This window comes from Cavia porcellus, unplaced genomic scaffold (genome assembly GCF_034190915.1).
Source record: "Cavia porcellus strain 051 isolate PalLab524CR breed Dunkin Hartley unplaced genomic scaffold, mCavPor4.1 scaffold_14, whole genome shotgun sequence".
NCBI lineage: Eukaryota > Metazoa > Chordata > Mammalia > Rodentia > Caviidae > Cavia > Cavia porcellus.
In genome coordinates, this window is record NW_026947497.1 from 63,724,518 (window position 1) to 63,740,667 (window position 16,150).

At 48.6% G+C, this 16,150-nt stretch overlaps 1 protein-coding gene across 7 annotated transcripts in view; it reads left to right on the plus strand.

The window, feature by feature from the left end:
* The window catches only part of LOC100718618 (C-C chemokine receptor type 3-like), a 92,626-nt gene extending 77,116 nt beyond the window's left edge, over nucleotides 1–15,510 (plus strand). For all 7 annotated transcript variants that reach the window (XM_063261046.1, XM_063261049.1, XM_063261047.1 and 4 more), the window contains one exon: nucleotides 11,356–15,510. In XM_063261046.1, coding sequence (XP_063117116.1) covers nucleotides 11,356–12,443 — 1,088 coding nt within the window. In that variant the 3' untranslated portion in view covers nucleotides 12,444–15,510. The remainder of the gene's footprint in view (nucleotides 1–11,355) is intronic.
* Nucleotides 15,511–16,150: the final 640 nt, after the last annotated feature.

A 16,150-nucleotide genomic window follows, 5' to 3' on the forward strand; every position in this document is an offset into this window, starting at 1 on the left:
CTCCAATCCCAAGACTCCACAATCCCCCAAGCGCCCCACCCCCAGCCCAACTCCATAAAAGCCATTCCCCAGCTCCCCCTTTTTGGAGAGATTCTGCACTCTTCTGTAGCCCTGTTGTCTTGTGGTTGCACTGACAAACCTCACATTTTGGTGCCAAGACTCGGACTGGTTGGGGCCTGCAGCTCCTGGGGGCCTCCCCGGTTTGAGCTCCCACCACCACCAAGCCACCTCTCCATTTTCCCCTCATCTCTGCACTGATGTGCTAGCCTCCATCCACCACCAACCCACCTCGTTCTCAAAGGTTCTTGCAGGTAAGCCACCTCTTGCTTCAGGGTTCCTGTCTCTGGATTATACCATTGGGAATAAGAATATATGTCATTTGATCCTCAATTCATTCTCCTCCTGGAATCCAAGAGCATGGAGGGGAGGTACCTGGGCAGAGCTATAAGAACAGATCAGCAGCTCTCCCCGTGGAACCCCATTTCTCCCATATTTCACTTCTCGTTATCTCTCTCCTCCTCCGGCTTCTTCCATGCTCTACAGCCTCTTGAAATTAACAGGTGATCTTCCTTTGATCTGCTCTCTTACTTGACGCTCAGGCCCTTGGAGGTACCCTGACCCTTACTAAATTGGAGATGAGTAGATGAAGGTCAGGGCCAAAGGCTTTCAGTTGTCACATTGGTCCTCAGGGGTGTCCCCATCCACGCTGAGTAAACAGGGCTAGGGTTAAATTTGTCCAACCGTACCGGCCCTCTGCTCCATCTCTCCCCTCCTGCTCTGATACACAGTGTCAGGAGCTGTGGCCTCAGTGTCTGCTTGGTGTCTCATTAAGAAGCAGAACAGGAACACGCATCTTTTGCAAAAGAGAAGAGGACCAAAAGATGGAGGGGACAGGATGGAAGGTGTTGTTGGAACAATTAAAATGTGACCTATGCGCACTCCAGCTCCCCGCAGGATGGGTGTGATCATTATGTACAGCAAGCAGGCGGTCATCAAGATTAAACTAACAACAAAAGTAGAGACTGCTCCTTAGCACTTCTAAGAAAATTGCCGCAGAGGGCCAATGAGTTGTCTCCCCGCCCCCTCTTTCCCCACTGAGTTTGTAATCTTAAGAAAATCAGGCATTTGTCCTCTAATTCTTGGTCTAGAAAATAATTGGAATCCAAAATCCCTCTGGCAAACTCCTGGCACTCACCTCTTTTGTGCAGGAGAAGTTCTTAGGGGTTCACTGTTGGCACACATCTGCTTAGCTCAGCATGACCAGGAGCAGGATGGTGGCAACCAAGGCTTACATCACACAGAACTGTGCCCACTGCAGTGGTTAGCAATGCCTGCAAGAGCTGAATCCTCAAAAGTTATATTTAGAAGTCACTAGGTCTGCATCCACTGACGAGCAATTTGCACACAGGCGGAAACAAAGGGTCTCTTCCAAACTTTGTATTTCCTTGGTAGATGATTTTGGGTAAACCATAAGATTTCAGGTTTCAGCTTCTCCGTGAGCTCTAATGCATGTGGTACATCATTCCCAGGCCCTGAAGGGCATAGCTATGTGCCATACTCTTACTAACAATGAGAATGAGTCTTGTGGTCATAAGAGTTTCAGTTTTGAATATGAAGATAGTGCTTTTGAAAGTCATCTATAAATAATTACATATAAAATGCAAATTTCCTTGGAACATACAACAATAATTACCATATTTTTATCATTATCATTATCATTTTCCAGTCCTTGATTTCTTCCACAGAGCAATTTGAATTTCCTCTTTTAAATGCTCTCAGAAATCTGTGTGCCCATTGTCTCTCCCTAACCCACACCATTTCTGCTTCTTTCCCCATCATGGAGAGTGCTGACCTTGAGACCTCCTGGTGGTTCCTTCTGCCCCCTGGAGACCCTGAGACCCTACAGGTTGGGGCGAGCATGAGGAGGAAGCACTGATGAGAGGGGTTGTGAGGGTCAGGGTGTGGATGTGTGCAAGCCAGGTCCTGAAATGAGGTGACAGGGTTCAAGGCGACTGAGCTCAAGGTGAGCTGTGGAGCGAGGTCCTGGGCTGTGGACCCACTGTCTCTATGAAGGATGGTACTGATTCTGCAGGGGACAGCTGGCTTTCACTGGGGCCAGGTCAGAGGCTGGTGTAGGTGTCATGCAGTGGGCCATGGCAGGCAGCAGGGGAGAAGCATAGTAACTTGTAGTCAATGGGGTGTGGGGTGGGACTGATTGAGAAGATGAGAGTGGGTGGATGAGTTTCCACTAACAGGCAGAAGCAGAAGAATGGACTTTGGAAAAGTCTTACAATGAGCCTCGGAGCCATAGCTTGTGCACAAGAATACAAAGGCGTTTCTGAGTGAGACCAAATTAGAGGGATGAGGCACCATCATAGCTCAGGGAGAAAGCCAGAGGTAAACTAGATGAAGTAGGAGTAGGAGAGCAACATGAAACCCCTGGATCAGATTTTGGTCCAGGGTCTTGTCCAGAACAGTGCTGATTGTTAACTAGAAAAAGCAAACCTAGTCACCTCTCTAGCTCAGCAGTGAAGATGATACAACTCGCCAGGGAACTGAAAGGTTAGGTGACAATGGAAAATCTGAGTCAGGTTCCTAGCAAGAGACTTAACCTGAAAAGGGGTTGTGTCAAGGTTTCTCTGTCTGTCACCACTTATCTTTTGGAGTTGGAAGCCGCGTTATTTTAAAAGGAATCTCATGTCTTCTATGTCTGCTAGGTGTATCTAGCAAGCTATCCCTCTGCTACTGGGTCATCTGGTGAAACCCTTTCCCAGGTTATGGGTCATTGTTTTAGGCAAAAACTGTGAATCCAGGAATCCTGTCTGTTAGGAAAATGATGAAGAAAGATATGAGCTCACAGTCAGGACAAACCCGAGAGGGACCTCCCATCCCTTAGACCACATTGGCCACTCTTCTGAAGGTCATGAGCTCTTATAAGGCCATGAATGTGACGCAGAGCTGTGGGGAGGAAAGCTCAGTGAAAAGGAGTCCTGGCTGTCTGCTAGAGATAAGGCTTGATGTAATTTAGGGTGCGGTGGTATCCAGGTGCAGGGCTGGAGAATGTGGTGGGATTTCTGGGGTGAAGCCGTGATTACTGGGCTTTGGTAAACTACTCCTGTGAGAAAGACAGAGAAAGAGATTGAACTGAGATGTGAGAAGAAACATTTCATGTCCAGGCCTGTGTTGTTTTTCCCTGGTGTGTAGATTAATATTGATGTTGATTAATCTTGGTATCAACTAATATTGACATTGATTAATATTAATATTTCCATGGCAGCAGGGTCTGTAAGATCTGGGGAACTGTCTGTCTAGGGTGTTTCTAGGGCAAGATCAAAGGCACTGGTGTTAAGGAAGAAGCAGGCTGTGGAGTTGGAGAACAACACTGAATGACCTGGGGAGCAGCAGAGTGGACAAGAAGGGATGTTACAGGACAGCAGGTGGGAATCGATAATCCTGCAGTAGGAAGGTGGTCAATAGCAGGTGCGACTCCCCTCGGACTTACGGGGTAAGAGGGCTCTAGGGAGCTGAAATCAAGCCTGTGGAATCCTTTCGTGAAACTTGCCTCAGGGTGTGATAGGATGATATTTTGGGGATCCTAGTGTCCCAGACCTGGGGGTTAGTAGAACCCATTTTCTTGAGACTGGATGGGCATTAGGCAGGCTGCATTTCTTAGGCTTGGCTCTCTGGCAGAGAAGTAAGAATTTTGCAGCTGAGGAGGGTGGACATATGGAGCATGGCCCTAACTATGTAGGGGGTCTCTGCCCATAAGGGGGTGGGCAGTGGGGAGTAACTAGCATGCAGGAGGGCCAGCCTGCTGTGCAGCACACAGGAAGGGGTGTAACAGGGGGTCCTGGGGCCCTTTGATGCCAACCAAAGCAACAGAGCCAGCAGGGGGCCCCTGGACTTGGAGGGTGACAGAAAGGTTTGCCCTGGTATCAATAAAGAAATGGCCATCACAGGTTCTATGCTGAGAGCTGTGGGTTCCATGGACTCACTTTCTGTGGGACAGTGGATCCCAGGGATTTTCACTCTTCCATTGCTGAAGCTGGCAGTGAGACAGACGGCTGAAGATTGGCTTGGATTCTTGAGCTGGAAGGGCGTATCTTCTGGGGATGCCCATCTTCCAATGTCCCCGTGGATCCCAGTTAGGGCACGGTATAGTTGGAGGACAAAGATTAGGATAATTCCTTGTCCAGGGTCCACCACTGCCACATCATCAACAAGCTCCAGGAGGGGTGTAGTGGTCCTTTATAGGTCTGGGTGTAGCGGAGACAAGCATTTGGGGTTTTAATTTGTTTTGTTTTTACTTTGGGGCCCATTGCTCACCCTCCCAATTTTTAAAAATGCAGAAGGCAGCATTTATGAGTTGGTTTCTAGGGGTCTTTTAACTTCTGAAGATTTTTTTTCTTACATCAGAAGTAAACTGGGACAGGATCTGGAAGTGGTGACAGACCCAGCTTCCCTGGGGTGAGGGTTGATAGTAGCGTACTTTAGGTGGGAGATGAGAAGAGCCGGGTTCTAGGCAGGGATGTGTATACCCAGGACGATCTTTCAGAGAAGTAGCCCAGATTCCAGTCCACCTGAGCCAATGCCTTCATGGATAAAAGGGGCTGGGCGGTGCCAATACCTCCATCAGAGAAAAGGGACCCCTGAATATGTACCTGTCTCATGGCCCCTGCCATCAGTGGGAGCAAGACGATGGCAGGGTGGAGGGCTGAGCTGCTCCTCCAGCTCCCTGGGCTGCATTGGCAGGGCACTGTCTCAGGAGGGGTGGGGTGGGGCACCCATGGGGCAAAGGCTCCTCTTCCAGGTCAGTGTCAGACTCTCAAAGGCCAGCTGTAGATTGTCCCTCCAGGAGGGAGACCGGGTGGGCAGCATGGGTTTGAAAGAGAGAGGGAAGTGGCAGGCTTGGGCATAGAGAAGCGCTCCCCACTTGCAGCTTCTCTGCAGGAACAGCAGTTATCAGGATCACGGAGGATTCAGGGATGAAACATGCTGCCTTGTGACCCGTGGGCTTTACACCAGGCTGTGAGGGGTGAAACACAGACATTTGGGCTTCAAGCCTCCCTTCGAGCTGAGAGGATTCTCCAGGGAGGTCCCTGCGGAAAGACCACCTAATGAGGAATGAGCTAGCCAGAATCTGGGAAATTTGGGAGCCCGGGGTGACTGATAAGAGAATGGCCAGGGGTTGGTAGCTTGTTTCAGGGCTTCTCCAGGACAAGACTGGGGATCCAATCTGCTTCTCTAGTGGCCATGCCTGGGGTCAGAGAAAGTGACTCCCTGAGCAATTGGGCCAGCATCCCCACTCCAATCTCCAGCGAGGCCCCAGGAGACCCCAAGGGACTTCAGCATGGATAACCTCTTCTCCTCCAGGTGCCTGCAGGAAGGCAGGGCCAGTCTGTCCAATCCTGGGATTAATTAGTCCAGTGTTGCATGGAGACTCAGCAGGAAAAAACAAATGACCACCCCTGCTGACTGGAGCTCTTGAGGGATGGAGAGAAAGAGAGAGAGAGAGAGAGAGAGAGAGAGAGAGAGAGTGAGAACTGGGAGAGGGTTCCAATAGAAGGCATCTCTTGGCTGCTCACAGGTCACTGTAAGCCCTGACTACCTCTGACCAGGCACTGTGTGTCCCTTATGCCGGATGAAATCTGCAGTGTCAGGACTACTGGAGGAAGGGTGAGGGATCCTGGAACAGTCCCCTCAGACTCTCCCCGTATGGGCTACCAAATGTTAGGGAGAACGAGGAGCAAAGATGCATGCTCACCAGTCAGGGCAGCTTTCTGTAGAACAAACACAGAGGGGCTGCCCCAGCATGGAGCCCACACTGCAGCTCGAGGACAGGGGATGAGGTCATGTTTTTTCTTTTGTAAATCAGATACCCCTCATTTTGCTTCTTTTTTTCTAATTTTTTCATTTTAAAGGGAATAAAGCAAAACAATAAAATGGAAACAAACAAGACAGTGAGAACACTATTGGATTTCAAAAAGAACACAGAAAGAAATCCCCCACCAATGCTATACTGCACATTGTTAACCTCTAAACAGATGCTCAGACTACCAACCCAGGCCTGCAAAGTCAAACAACAGGAGGATCAAGTTTTGTTTTGCTTTTATTGTTTTTTTTTTTTTTTTTTTTACTTCAGTAGCTATCATCTCAGCTTGTGTTCCTCTGAATCAGCCACTTACTAAGGGGTGGGATGGGGGGCTTTTTTTGTCTCCAGGCCATGTGCCGGCCAGCACCCAGGAGGAGGTTGGCTTCTTGCTTCTCCTGGCCTATGACTGCCAGGACGAGGTCTTTTTCAGGGTCTTTAGCATAAAGAAACGCCATGAGGAGAAACATTCAAGTTGAGGCTGTGAAAAAGCTCAGTGACAAGGAGGGGCAGTGTCTGCTAGAATAATGTAGGGTGTCTGGCTATCTGTCAGGAGCAGGGCTGAGGAATGTGGTACAGTTCTGGGGCAAAGCCTTAGTGATCGGGCCTTCATAACCATGATTATGCGTGTAAAGCAGGTATCAAAGCATAAAGGAGTGGAAGAGGCTTATAGGGACCTCTGGTCAGCCTAGGATGGTGGTGGCTAGGTCCCTCAGTGTCTCCAGACATTAGCCTAGGACAGGGTAATGAGATCCAGGAAAGAGTGGAGGTAACCCAGTCTTTCCTAGCCCTGGGCTCCTGGGTTAAGGGCAGGGCGGAGCCCATCCTCTCTAGGCTGGGCCTCTCTGAGGGTTCTCTGGAAGTGGGACTGAGAGGTGAGGTGTTTCCCCTGGCCAGCTTCTTCCAGATTTAGTGGGAAATCATTGTTGAGACTTGGGCTCCTCTACAGCACTCCAAGGGGCTGAGGCCTGGATGCTGAGGACAGTGCATTGTCCTAAGCAAGAGGTTGGGAAAGAGGGTGATCTGGGAAGCCTGGCATCCTGGTAAGTTTTGAGAATTCTGTGGGGCCTATTTTCCCTGGAGGCTGAGGTCTCCAGGCACAGTGCAGGTGACACTGTGTGCCCAGGGCCCTTAAGAAGCCCTGAGGAGCTGCATCCCAGTAGAAGGAGCCATTCTTGCCCTGGAGCCCCAGAGTGGGCCAAATCGAGGGTGATCTCATTTATTAGGGCTCAGACCACCCAGTGGGCATTTCTCTCCTGTAGGCGATGCCTCTGTGTATCTAGTGACTGTGCCCACCCAGAACAAGAGGAACTGAGTGCCCGATGCCCAGGAAGGTGGGAAGCATCTCTCTGCCAAAAGTCATCGAAAACTCACTCAACTCTCCAGGAACAGGTGCTTATCTGGCAGGAGTTGCTCTCATTTGGGCTCTCAGACCAATGAGAAGGGCCAGGGCTAATCCGCGCACAGACCTGAAGTATGGAGCTTTAGGCTCAACCTGTCATCGGGCAGAACAAAATTTCCTCACAGCCACAGGGTCCCCAATAAAATAGCATCAAGAAGTGACCACCTGTTATGTGCAGTGTCCCCACTTACCCCACGAGACATAATAATCCTCTGGAAAGGGCAGCAACAGGGGGCCAATGGAGTAGCAGCGGGGGGCGGGGGGAGGCCATGGTCAGCACTGCAGTTTATGAGGTAGTGTGAGAACCTCCCGGTGCCACCTCAAATCCTTGCTCTAGGAACACTCCCCAGAGAGGCTGAGTCCCCATTCCCCACTTCAGGGAGGAACTGAAGAAGCTCCTGGCAATGGGCTGCACTCACATACCTCCCTCAGGAGGGTTCCAACAAATGAGGAAAATCACTCTTCTGCTGACAGCAAGCCAGGGGAAGGACCTTCGCTTTCTGCTCAAGGAAGCAAGGAGCTCCTCACATGGCAATCAACTGTTTACTGGGTCAGACATGGAGACACTGTGGACTCGATAGTACATGCGAGTTGTACCAAAACACCAAAAACCACCCCCTCTCTGCCTCACCGGAAGGCTCCCACTGGCAGAGAGATGCTTCCCACCTTCCTGGGCAGTGGGCATCTTCATCCTTGGGGACAAAGAGCATTCCAGTGGTCACCATGGTGGTTACTTGAGGGCCCTAGCAGAGGCCAACTGTACTGTTTTTTTGAAGAGTCTCGGATTTGCACACTTTTAACATCCACCCCCCATCTACCAAGAAGCCTGGTGGGGTGAGTCTGTAGAGTAGCTACTGTCAAGGCTGCCTCTTCCTATCCTTTCAATCCTGCTCCTTGGCCTCCTGCTGATCTTGAGTGAAAAAGATCATTTTATAGATGATCTGTTCCTCATAGGTTATCTGGAGTATGGTCTGGTCCCACAACTGACTTTTGTGGCTTTCTCAAAATGAAAGGGTGGACCAGATAATGCATTTATCTCTCAGAATAAGCTGCATCTCAAGAGATTCATGGCAGGGAGGGGGGATTGGCTAGGGCTTCCTCTAGTCACTGGAGGTCAACTGAGGGAATCTTTCTTTCCTGGCATCACCACAGAGAGCTTGGAGCGGTTTAGAGGTTCAGGAAGTTTCTGTCTCAGAACACTCCTCCCACCTAGTCATTAGGGTCCCACTTGGGCTCTTCGTGAGGATCTGCTATGAACCCCAGCTGGGGCTCCCCTTGGTCATCGGGCAGGCAGAGTTCATCGCCATACAGCTGTGCTGCTCTCAGAGCTGCCTCTCCTGAGTCCGAGACAGTTTAATGTAAAAGACGCATCATGTCTCTTCAGAAAGATCATGCTTTTAGGACTGTTCCCTGAATGCCATATACATTTATTGGGATCCTGAGATCTTTCTCAGGTCTGATTTGATATTTCAGAGGTCTCCCAGGGGAAAGAAACATGAGCCCACATTGGGGTCCCCTCTGGCCTTGTCCCTGCCACCTGCAGGGGAAGGTAAGTGGACATCCTTGCTCTTATTCATGAATTGGGAGCTCAGGAAAGGGCAGACAGAAGGGCTCCTAGGTGGATCTCCCTGGAGTGGGTGAGGGCAGCAGAGTCCCGCAGGAGATATTTTGGGATAAGGGACCCCTCCCAAGGTCAGAAGGTAAGGGCTATCAACAGGGCCGAATCGCTGCATGACCTGCACAGCTCAGAAGTGTCCCTCAAAGCAAAGAAAGCCTGCACATAGGGCACTTTGAGACATTTACCTTGCTTTTGACAAAATAGGTCTAGTTGGAGCATTTCACTGTAACTGATGCTTCCTCCTACTGGCAGCTTTTCTTCATCACCCCAAGGGCAGCCTCACCAGGTGTATGGACAGAAGATTAGCCACTTTTCCTCCAAGTCCTAAGGGTCAAACTGTTCCTGCTTCTTAATGGTGTAGTCCTATGGGGAATGTCTTAGTGATTTTTCTGGTTACAGAGACAAAATACTCAACACCCAAGGTAGGGGAGAAAAGGTCTTTTTATCTCAGTTTGTAGAGGTTTCAGTTCATAATCATCTGGCTCCAAGGCAGGGTGGCACATGGCAAGAGGCAATCATTCATGGAGGTGGAAGACAGCAAAAGCAACAAGACAGAGAGAGACAGAGAGAGAGAGACAGAGAGAGACAGACAGAGAGAGAGAGAGAACTCTTTCTGTCCCTTATATTGTATGCAGGTTATCCTATTGTATGTACTCTAGGGTGGGTGTAGCACTCACACTCTTAGTCTCAGAATTAGACCATGAATAAATCACAAACTCTAGATTCAACCACTTCTGAAAAGCCCACTCCCCATGACTGCATAAGGCTTTGGAGGGACATCCAGACACAAACCACAACAGAGAGAGAACCAGAAAGCTCTGAGTCTCAGTGTCCCCATCTGTAAGAGACATGGTAAGGGGAGAGACCCCCTGCCATTCCCTGTTGCTCTCTCTTCTCCACCTCTCCCTGCTCAAAGCAGCAAGGGAGGGACCCCCTCCATGGGTCTATGTGTGGTAGTCTCCCGTGTGCCGGTAAGTCCCAGAAGGGGCACCCTGAGCCTGCTCCCCATGACGGCTAACTAGGTCTGGATGACATACATTTTGAAGGCTTCTCAGAAGTCACAAAAGGCCCTTGTGAGGGTTCTCCCCAACCTCCAGTTGGGAGGGACAGGGATGCTGGGTGGTCACTGCCTGAGGGGTAGGAGTTTTTCTCTCAGGAAGTAGAGGAATTGATGAATATGGTCTGCATAGGAAAGGAACCAGTACTAACCTGTATGAACTAACCTGACTGAAACTCAGAGGCAGGCCCACCCCTTGACCTGGCATCTATGAGAGAGGGTCCAGAGTTGGCTCTGAAAGGGCACTGGAGAAAGTTCCAGACCAGAGCCACAGACAGCCCCAAAGTGTTGTCATAGGACCAAGGCCTAAGGACTCTCCCCCAGCCTTAGCAAAGGTTTATGAGAGGGCTCTGACGGAGGGACCACGGGTCACCCTGAAAAGACGACACATGGAGAGCGCCTCACCTCACAGAGGCGTGCAGGCTGCATACAGTAGGCTGATGGAGGTTTCTCATGGGGTGATCAGGACCAGACTTCCACCTTTGAGTGCCCACCAGAGAGCAGTTCAGTCAGACTCTCAAAGTTGTCACCCCAACTTTTACAAATTTCACACATCCAGAATCTGCCTCAGAAAGGGACCCAGCTCACCCCTGTCCCTGGGAGTCAGTAGAGCACTGATTAGAAGGTGGCTGCCCCCAGTCTCCATTGCTGACCCACTGGTAGCTTTTAACTGGCAGAAAGATACAGAGACAGGAAGAAAGAGAGAGAGAGAGAGAGAGAGAGGCAGAGACAGAGAAGGAGAGAGAGAAAGCGAGAGGAGGAGAGAGATCTGACCACCCCTCCCCATACTTAGCTCTCCACAGAGAAGTCAAGCTCCCTGTTAGACACCAAAAACACAACCAGTTTTTCCCTCTGGGCTCTTGAGGAATGAGGCTGGCAGCATAGCAGTGGAGAACAAACCAGATGTGGTTTATTAGAAAGAATAAAGCAAAGTTGAGGTTCTAAGGGAAGACACAGAAGCACCTGCATCTAGGGGCTCATATGCAGCCTTTAGTGTATGAAACAGGTAGTTTGCCACTGGCAGGTGTCGCCAGATGCCAGGTGTGTGGAAATGCAGGTACGTAGCTGCCACTGTGGCTGGGCTCCTCGTTGTCCTCAGCAGACTATCCCCTGCATTCCAGTTTCCTGAGGCTTGTATATCTCGTTTACCCATGCCTTCAGTTTACTCAGGTCTCTGTCCCAATTGCCTACATCCCTCTATCTCCTAGTCTCACTTCCTGACCCTACTTAAATTATTTCTGATACAGCTTTTGAACTACGTGCTAAAGAACCTCCGAAATGCTTGGGCTGTTCGTCACATATCTTCTGGGAGCATGGACCATTTGGCGTGTTTCAACAGATCCTGCTTAAGGATAAGTAAGCAGAGGTGACTCTGCTTAATTATGGGATTATTGTTTCTTCCACCACAGGCACCAGTGGCATGGCGACCTACCCAGAGGAGGCTGAGCTGGAGACCGAGTTCCCCGGGACCACATTCTATGACTATGAATTTGCACAGCCTTGTTTCAAAGTCAGCATCACAGATCTTGGGGCCCAGTTCCTACCCTCTCTGTTTTCCCTGGTATTCATTGTCGGCCTCCTGGGAAACATAACAGTCATAGTGGTCCTCACCAAGTACCAGAAGCTCAAAATCATGACCAACATTTACCTGCTCAACTTGGCCATTTCTGACCTGCTCTTCCTCTTCACGCTTCCCTTCTGGACTTACTATGTTCACTGGAACAAGTGGGTGTTTGGCCACTTCATGTGTAAGATCATCTCAGGGCTCTACTACGTGGGCTTGTTCAGCGAGATCTTCTTCATCATCCTGCTGACCATTGACAGGTATCTGGCCATTGTTCATGCCGTGTTCGCCCTGCGAACCCGTACTGTAACTTTTGGTATCATAACCAGTGTCATCACCTGGGTTCTGGCGGTGCTAGCTGCGCTCCCTGAATTCATGTTTTATGGGACTCAGGGGCACTTTGAAGTCTTATTCTGTGGTCCTTCTTACCCAGAGAAGAAAGAACACCACTGGAAGCGTTTCCAAGCTCTCAGGATGAACATTTTTGGCCTGGCACTCCCTCTGCTCATTATGATCATCTGCTACACAGGAATCATTAAGACCCTGCTGAGATGTCCCAGTAAAAAAAAGTACAAGGCCATCCGACTCATTTTTGTCATTATGGTGGTCTTTTTTGTGTTCTGGACACCTTACAACCTGCTCCTCCTTTTCTCTGCCTTTGATCTGTCCTTCCTGGATGACTGTGAGCGGAGCAAACAGCTGGACATGGCCAAGCACGTGACAGAGGTGATCGCCCACACCCACTGCTGCATCAACCCCATCATCTACGCCTTCGTGGGGGAGAGGTTCCAGAAGTACCTGCGCCACTTCTTGCACAGGAATGTGACCATGCACTTGAGCAAATACATTCCCTTCTTCACCAGTGAGAAACTGGAAAGGAGCAGCTCAATCTCCCCATCGTCAGGGGACCCGGAACTCTCTGTTGTGTTTTAGATCCACTGCTGAGAGATTCCTAAGGATGGACTGGGCAGGAGAAGCCGGCTACATCAGCCTCTTGGCCAGTGCTTTGAATGTGCAGCACAACACTGAAGCTTTTGAAGTCCTTGCAATACATACAATGGTGCCAGAACATGCCCACCCCAACATCATCACCAGAAGCCATAGGATGGGCAGTTTCCTCCAAAGAAACCTCTGCTTGATTCCCTGAAGAGTTACCTAAATTTTCATGCACCTACCAGTTAGTTAGTATGCTTGGCTGCAAACAGGTGACATATCTTATAACTTAGAGACTTACTTCTGCCAGCTACTGGCATAAATGACGTAATTGCATAAAACACCATATTCTATCTACTTGATTTCCTTTCTCTGATTTGTGAAAGGCTTTTGTGAGTGTGAGGTGGGGGATTGTATGTGAATAAATTTTCCCAAGCAACATAATAGCATGCCATACCACTTCTAGATATTCTTAATAGAGACTCACATCCAGTTTATAACAAACTACCAGATTTCTCACCAGTGACTCTCACAGGCCAGGAGAGTGCACTCTGTCCTCTCAAATGCCGGCCTCTTATAGTAGAGCAGGTCAAGGGCCTCCCCTACACATGAGTTCCGTGAGCGGACAGGAGCAAGGTCAGGCTCAGAAGGGCACTAGCTCAGCAGCTCAGTGGCTCTCAGCCTTACTTTGGGACCACACTTTGAGAAATACTGCTCTGGCTAGAAGGCTCTTAGACACACTCAGGATGATCACGAAACTAAAGATTTCATGGTGGTCAGACAGTAGTCAGAGGGAGACGCCAAAAGCCCCGTGGATGCAGCTATGCTAACGATAAAGGATCGATAAAGGATAGTCAGTCACCGTGGTGCACAGTTGCTAACGTTGTCTCCACCGCTAAGTGGTCTAGAGAGGATTTCCAGTCCTCCAGTTTGACTCAGCTAAGCTTTGCTTGAGTGTCAGTATTTCACACCTTGTACTAGAAGCTGTGGGAGGCACAAAATGAATGGAACCTGGGAGAAGCACATCCTAAGGAGGGAAATACAACTTTTAAGTGTTTTTTAAAAGGAACAGCCCAGGTCCTCATTTCTCTTTCTTCTTGCTGTTTAAGTCTTCTTGGGAAAGAAGGAAGGTCTAAATTTCTGTTTAATGTTTACCTTGCACTAGCGAGCACGTTTGACAGTGTCAAATGAGCCACCAGGTGTTCATCCGGCTGTCAGGTGAGACAGGGACACGAGGTATACATCTTCAGTGAAGATGCAAAAATATATGACAAGCTATGACAGCTGAGCTTGTTACCATGATCAACTTGGGAGCTACCTAGGGGATTTGCAAACCACATTTCTCAGTGTGGGGGACCTGGGAACTATGCCCAGTCCTTCGTTTATTCTTCTCTGATGCTGTTCCTCTGTTTTGCATCCTCATCTCCATGAACTAAGTAGCTTTGCTCTGCCACATTTTTCTGCCATGATATTTTGGCTTGGAGCCAGCTGAACATGGGTGGAATCCTCTGAAGCCACCAGCCAAATAAATATCTTGACACTAGTGAGTGTCATGTATTCTGTGCAGAAATAAGAAAACTGACTACTATAGAAAATTAGTAATGAGAGTGTGATCATTGCTGTGTCTCTATGTGACCATGTGGCTTGGAAGCCTTTGGAACTGGTTTGTGGAAGGAGTTTGGATGGGCTTGGAGATTTGACCTAGAGAAGCCTTAAAATTCTGTAAGAGCTTGATGGATAAGCTTGATAGTAAAATGCTGTAGAAGATTTATGCTCAGAGTTCTGAAGACCAGAATGCTGATGGAAATGCAGATAATCAAGGTCAGGCTCAGGAGGTTTCAGTTAGGAATGAAGACCTTATTTGGAAGGAAACTAAAGGTCATGAGCGATACACTCTGGGAAAAAAATTTTTTTTGCGGTAGTTTGTACACGTCCTGAGACTCTGCCCAAGGCTGGCATTAAGGATGGTGGGTTCACTGATCTGCTGGAGGAAATTTCAAAACAGCCCAGTGTTCAAGCTGAGTCATGAGTACTTCTGTCTGCTTTTTAGCCAGATTTATAGTGAGAATTAGGAACAAAAAGGAAAACAGAAATATTTGAAAATGTTACATTTTAGCCTGAAGGGGACCATTTGTAAAGAGATTGGTACTGTAAAAAAATAAAATAAAATTTTAAAAACCCAAATATTTTTAGCAAAGACAAAGACAGATGCCTAGAGGGCATCTCAGGAATCAGCAAAGCTGCATCACCAACTATACAGCAAGGCTCAAGGTACAAAGATGTAAGGCTTTCATTTGAAAGGAAAGTCTCTGGGGTCCCTGTTACAGAGGGTCACCTAGGGAATTGGTTCTCCAGGATTCTGCTTCATGAACTCAGTCTTTCAGGCAGTCAGAAGTCACCGCAGCCATGGCTCAAGAGGGTCTGGCTCCTGCACATACTGGTGGTGGACCTTGGGTGTACTTGTCAGGTATTCTGTCCAGGAACTGAAAATCTGACTAATACATAAATGCAATCTCTGTTCCCATGAAGCTTTCAGTCTAATAGGAGTTACAAGATAGTGTTGGAGCACATTGTATGATTAGTAAGGCACAGTTATAGAACAACAAACTTATAGACGTTATAGCAAATTAAAATCAAACAATAGCCTCTGCCGATGTTATTGCTGCCTGTCCTGTAGCTAACCTGCTAACTTCAGTCAGCCTTGACCATCTGGGTCCAGCTGCTTTCCTTCTGATAATGTGCTGGGTCAATTTGACTATTCTCAATTTGTTTCCCTTAATTAAGCAAATATACTGCTTCTAACTGGCTTCAAGAACTTTGGTTTGGGTAAAATAAAGATACTTTTTAACTCTGCTTGCTCAAGTTGGACTCCCTGCCCTCATCTCCAAGAATTTCCTATGATAGACAACTCCTTTTAAGCAAGTGTAATAGGGTAGTTCATCTGACACTGTATGACTTAATTCAATCATGTAACGGCTTGTACTTCCTGCTTGCAAAACCGCCTCAGTGCTGATGATTTGGAACTGAGATTCCCTGCTAGCATAATAAAGTTGTCTTCTAACTCCAAGTGCAAAGAGTCTTCTGTTCAGTTTGATACTAGTTTTTCTGCAGTAGGAGCAAATGACTCCAGTGCAAAGAGACAAACATTCACTTCCTATGAGCTAGGAGGGGAAAAATCATTTCCAGTGGGAACTTGAGAAGGAAGAGTCCACAGAGGACGTGGCTCCTGAGAAGTCCTCTGAGAAGCAGGCAGGGAAGGGAAAGGGAAAGGGAAAGAATTTGGGGGAAGAACTTTAAGCCAAGGAAAAGGTGAGGTAGACAGTGTGTATATGCGTAGGCAGCAGAATGTGAGGGACAGGGTGGCGTGGGTCATGAATTTCAAGCAAAGAATCCTGGGCTTTGTTAGGAAGAAACAGGCACGGAGGAGTAAAACAGTAAATGCTGTGCACTAGGAAGCTGAATCTGTAACATGTGGAGTGTGGGCTGAGAACCCAGAACTGCGAAGGGAGGTAAATTAGGAGCTGAACGCAAATGTGGAGGCAAGGAAAGATCACGGCTGCTGAGAGTGGCGCCAGGAGCTGCCAGACAACAATTCATCCACAAAATGGGATAAAGGAAGAGTCAAAGACTTAGGAGCAATATATGGGTGGTTGTAAAAGTCAACAGACAAGACAGAGCATGAGTGTACTGCTCAGCTGTGTGTTACT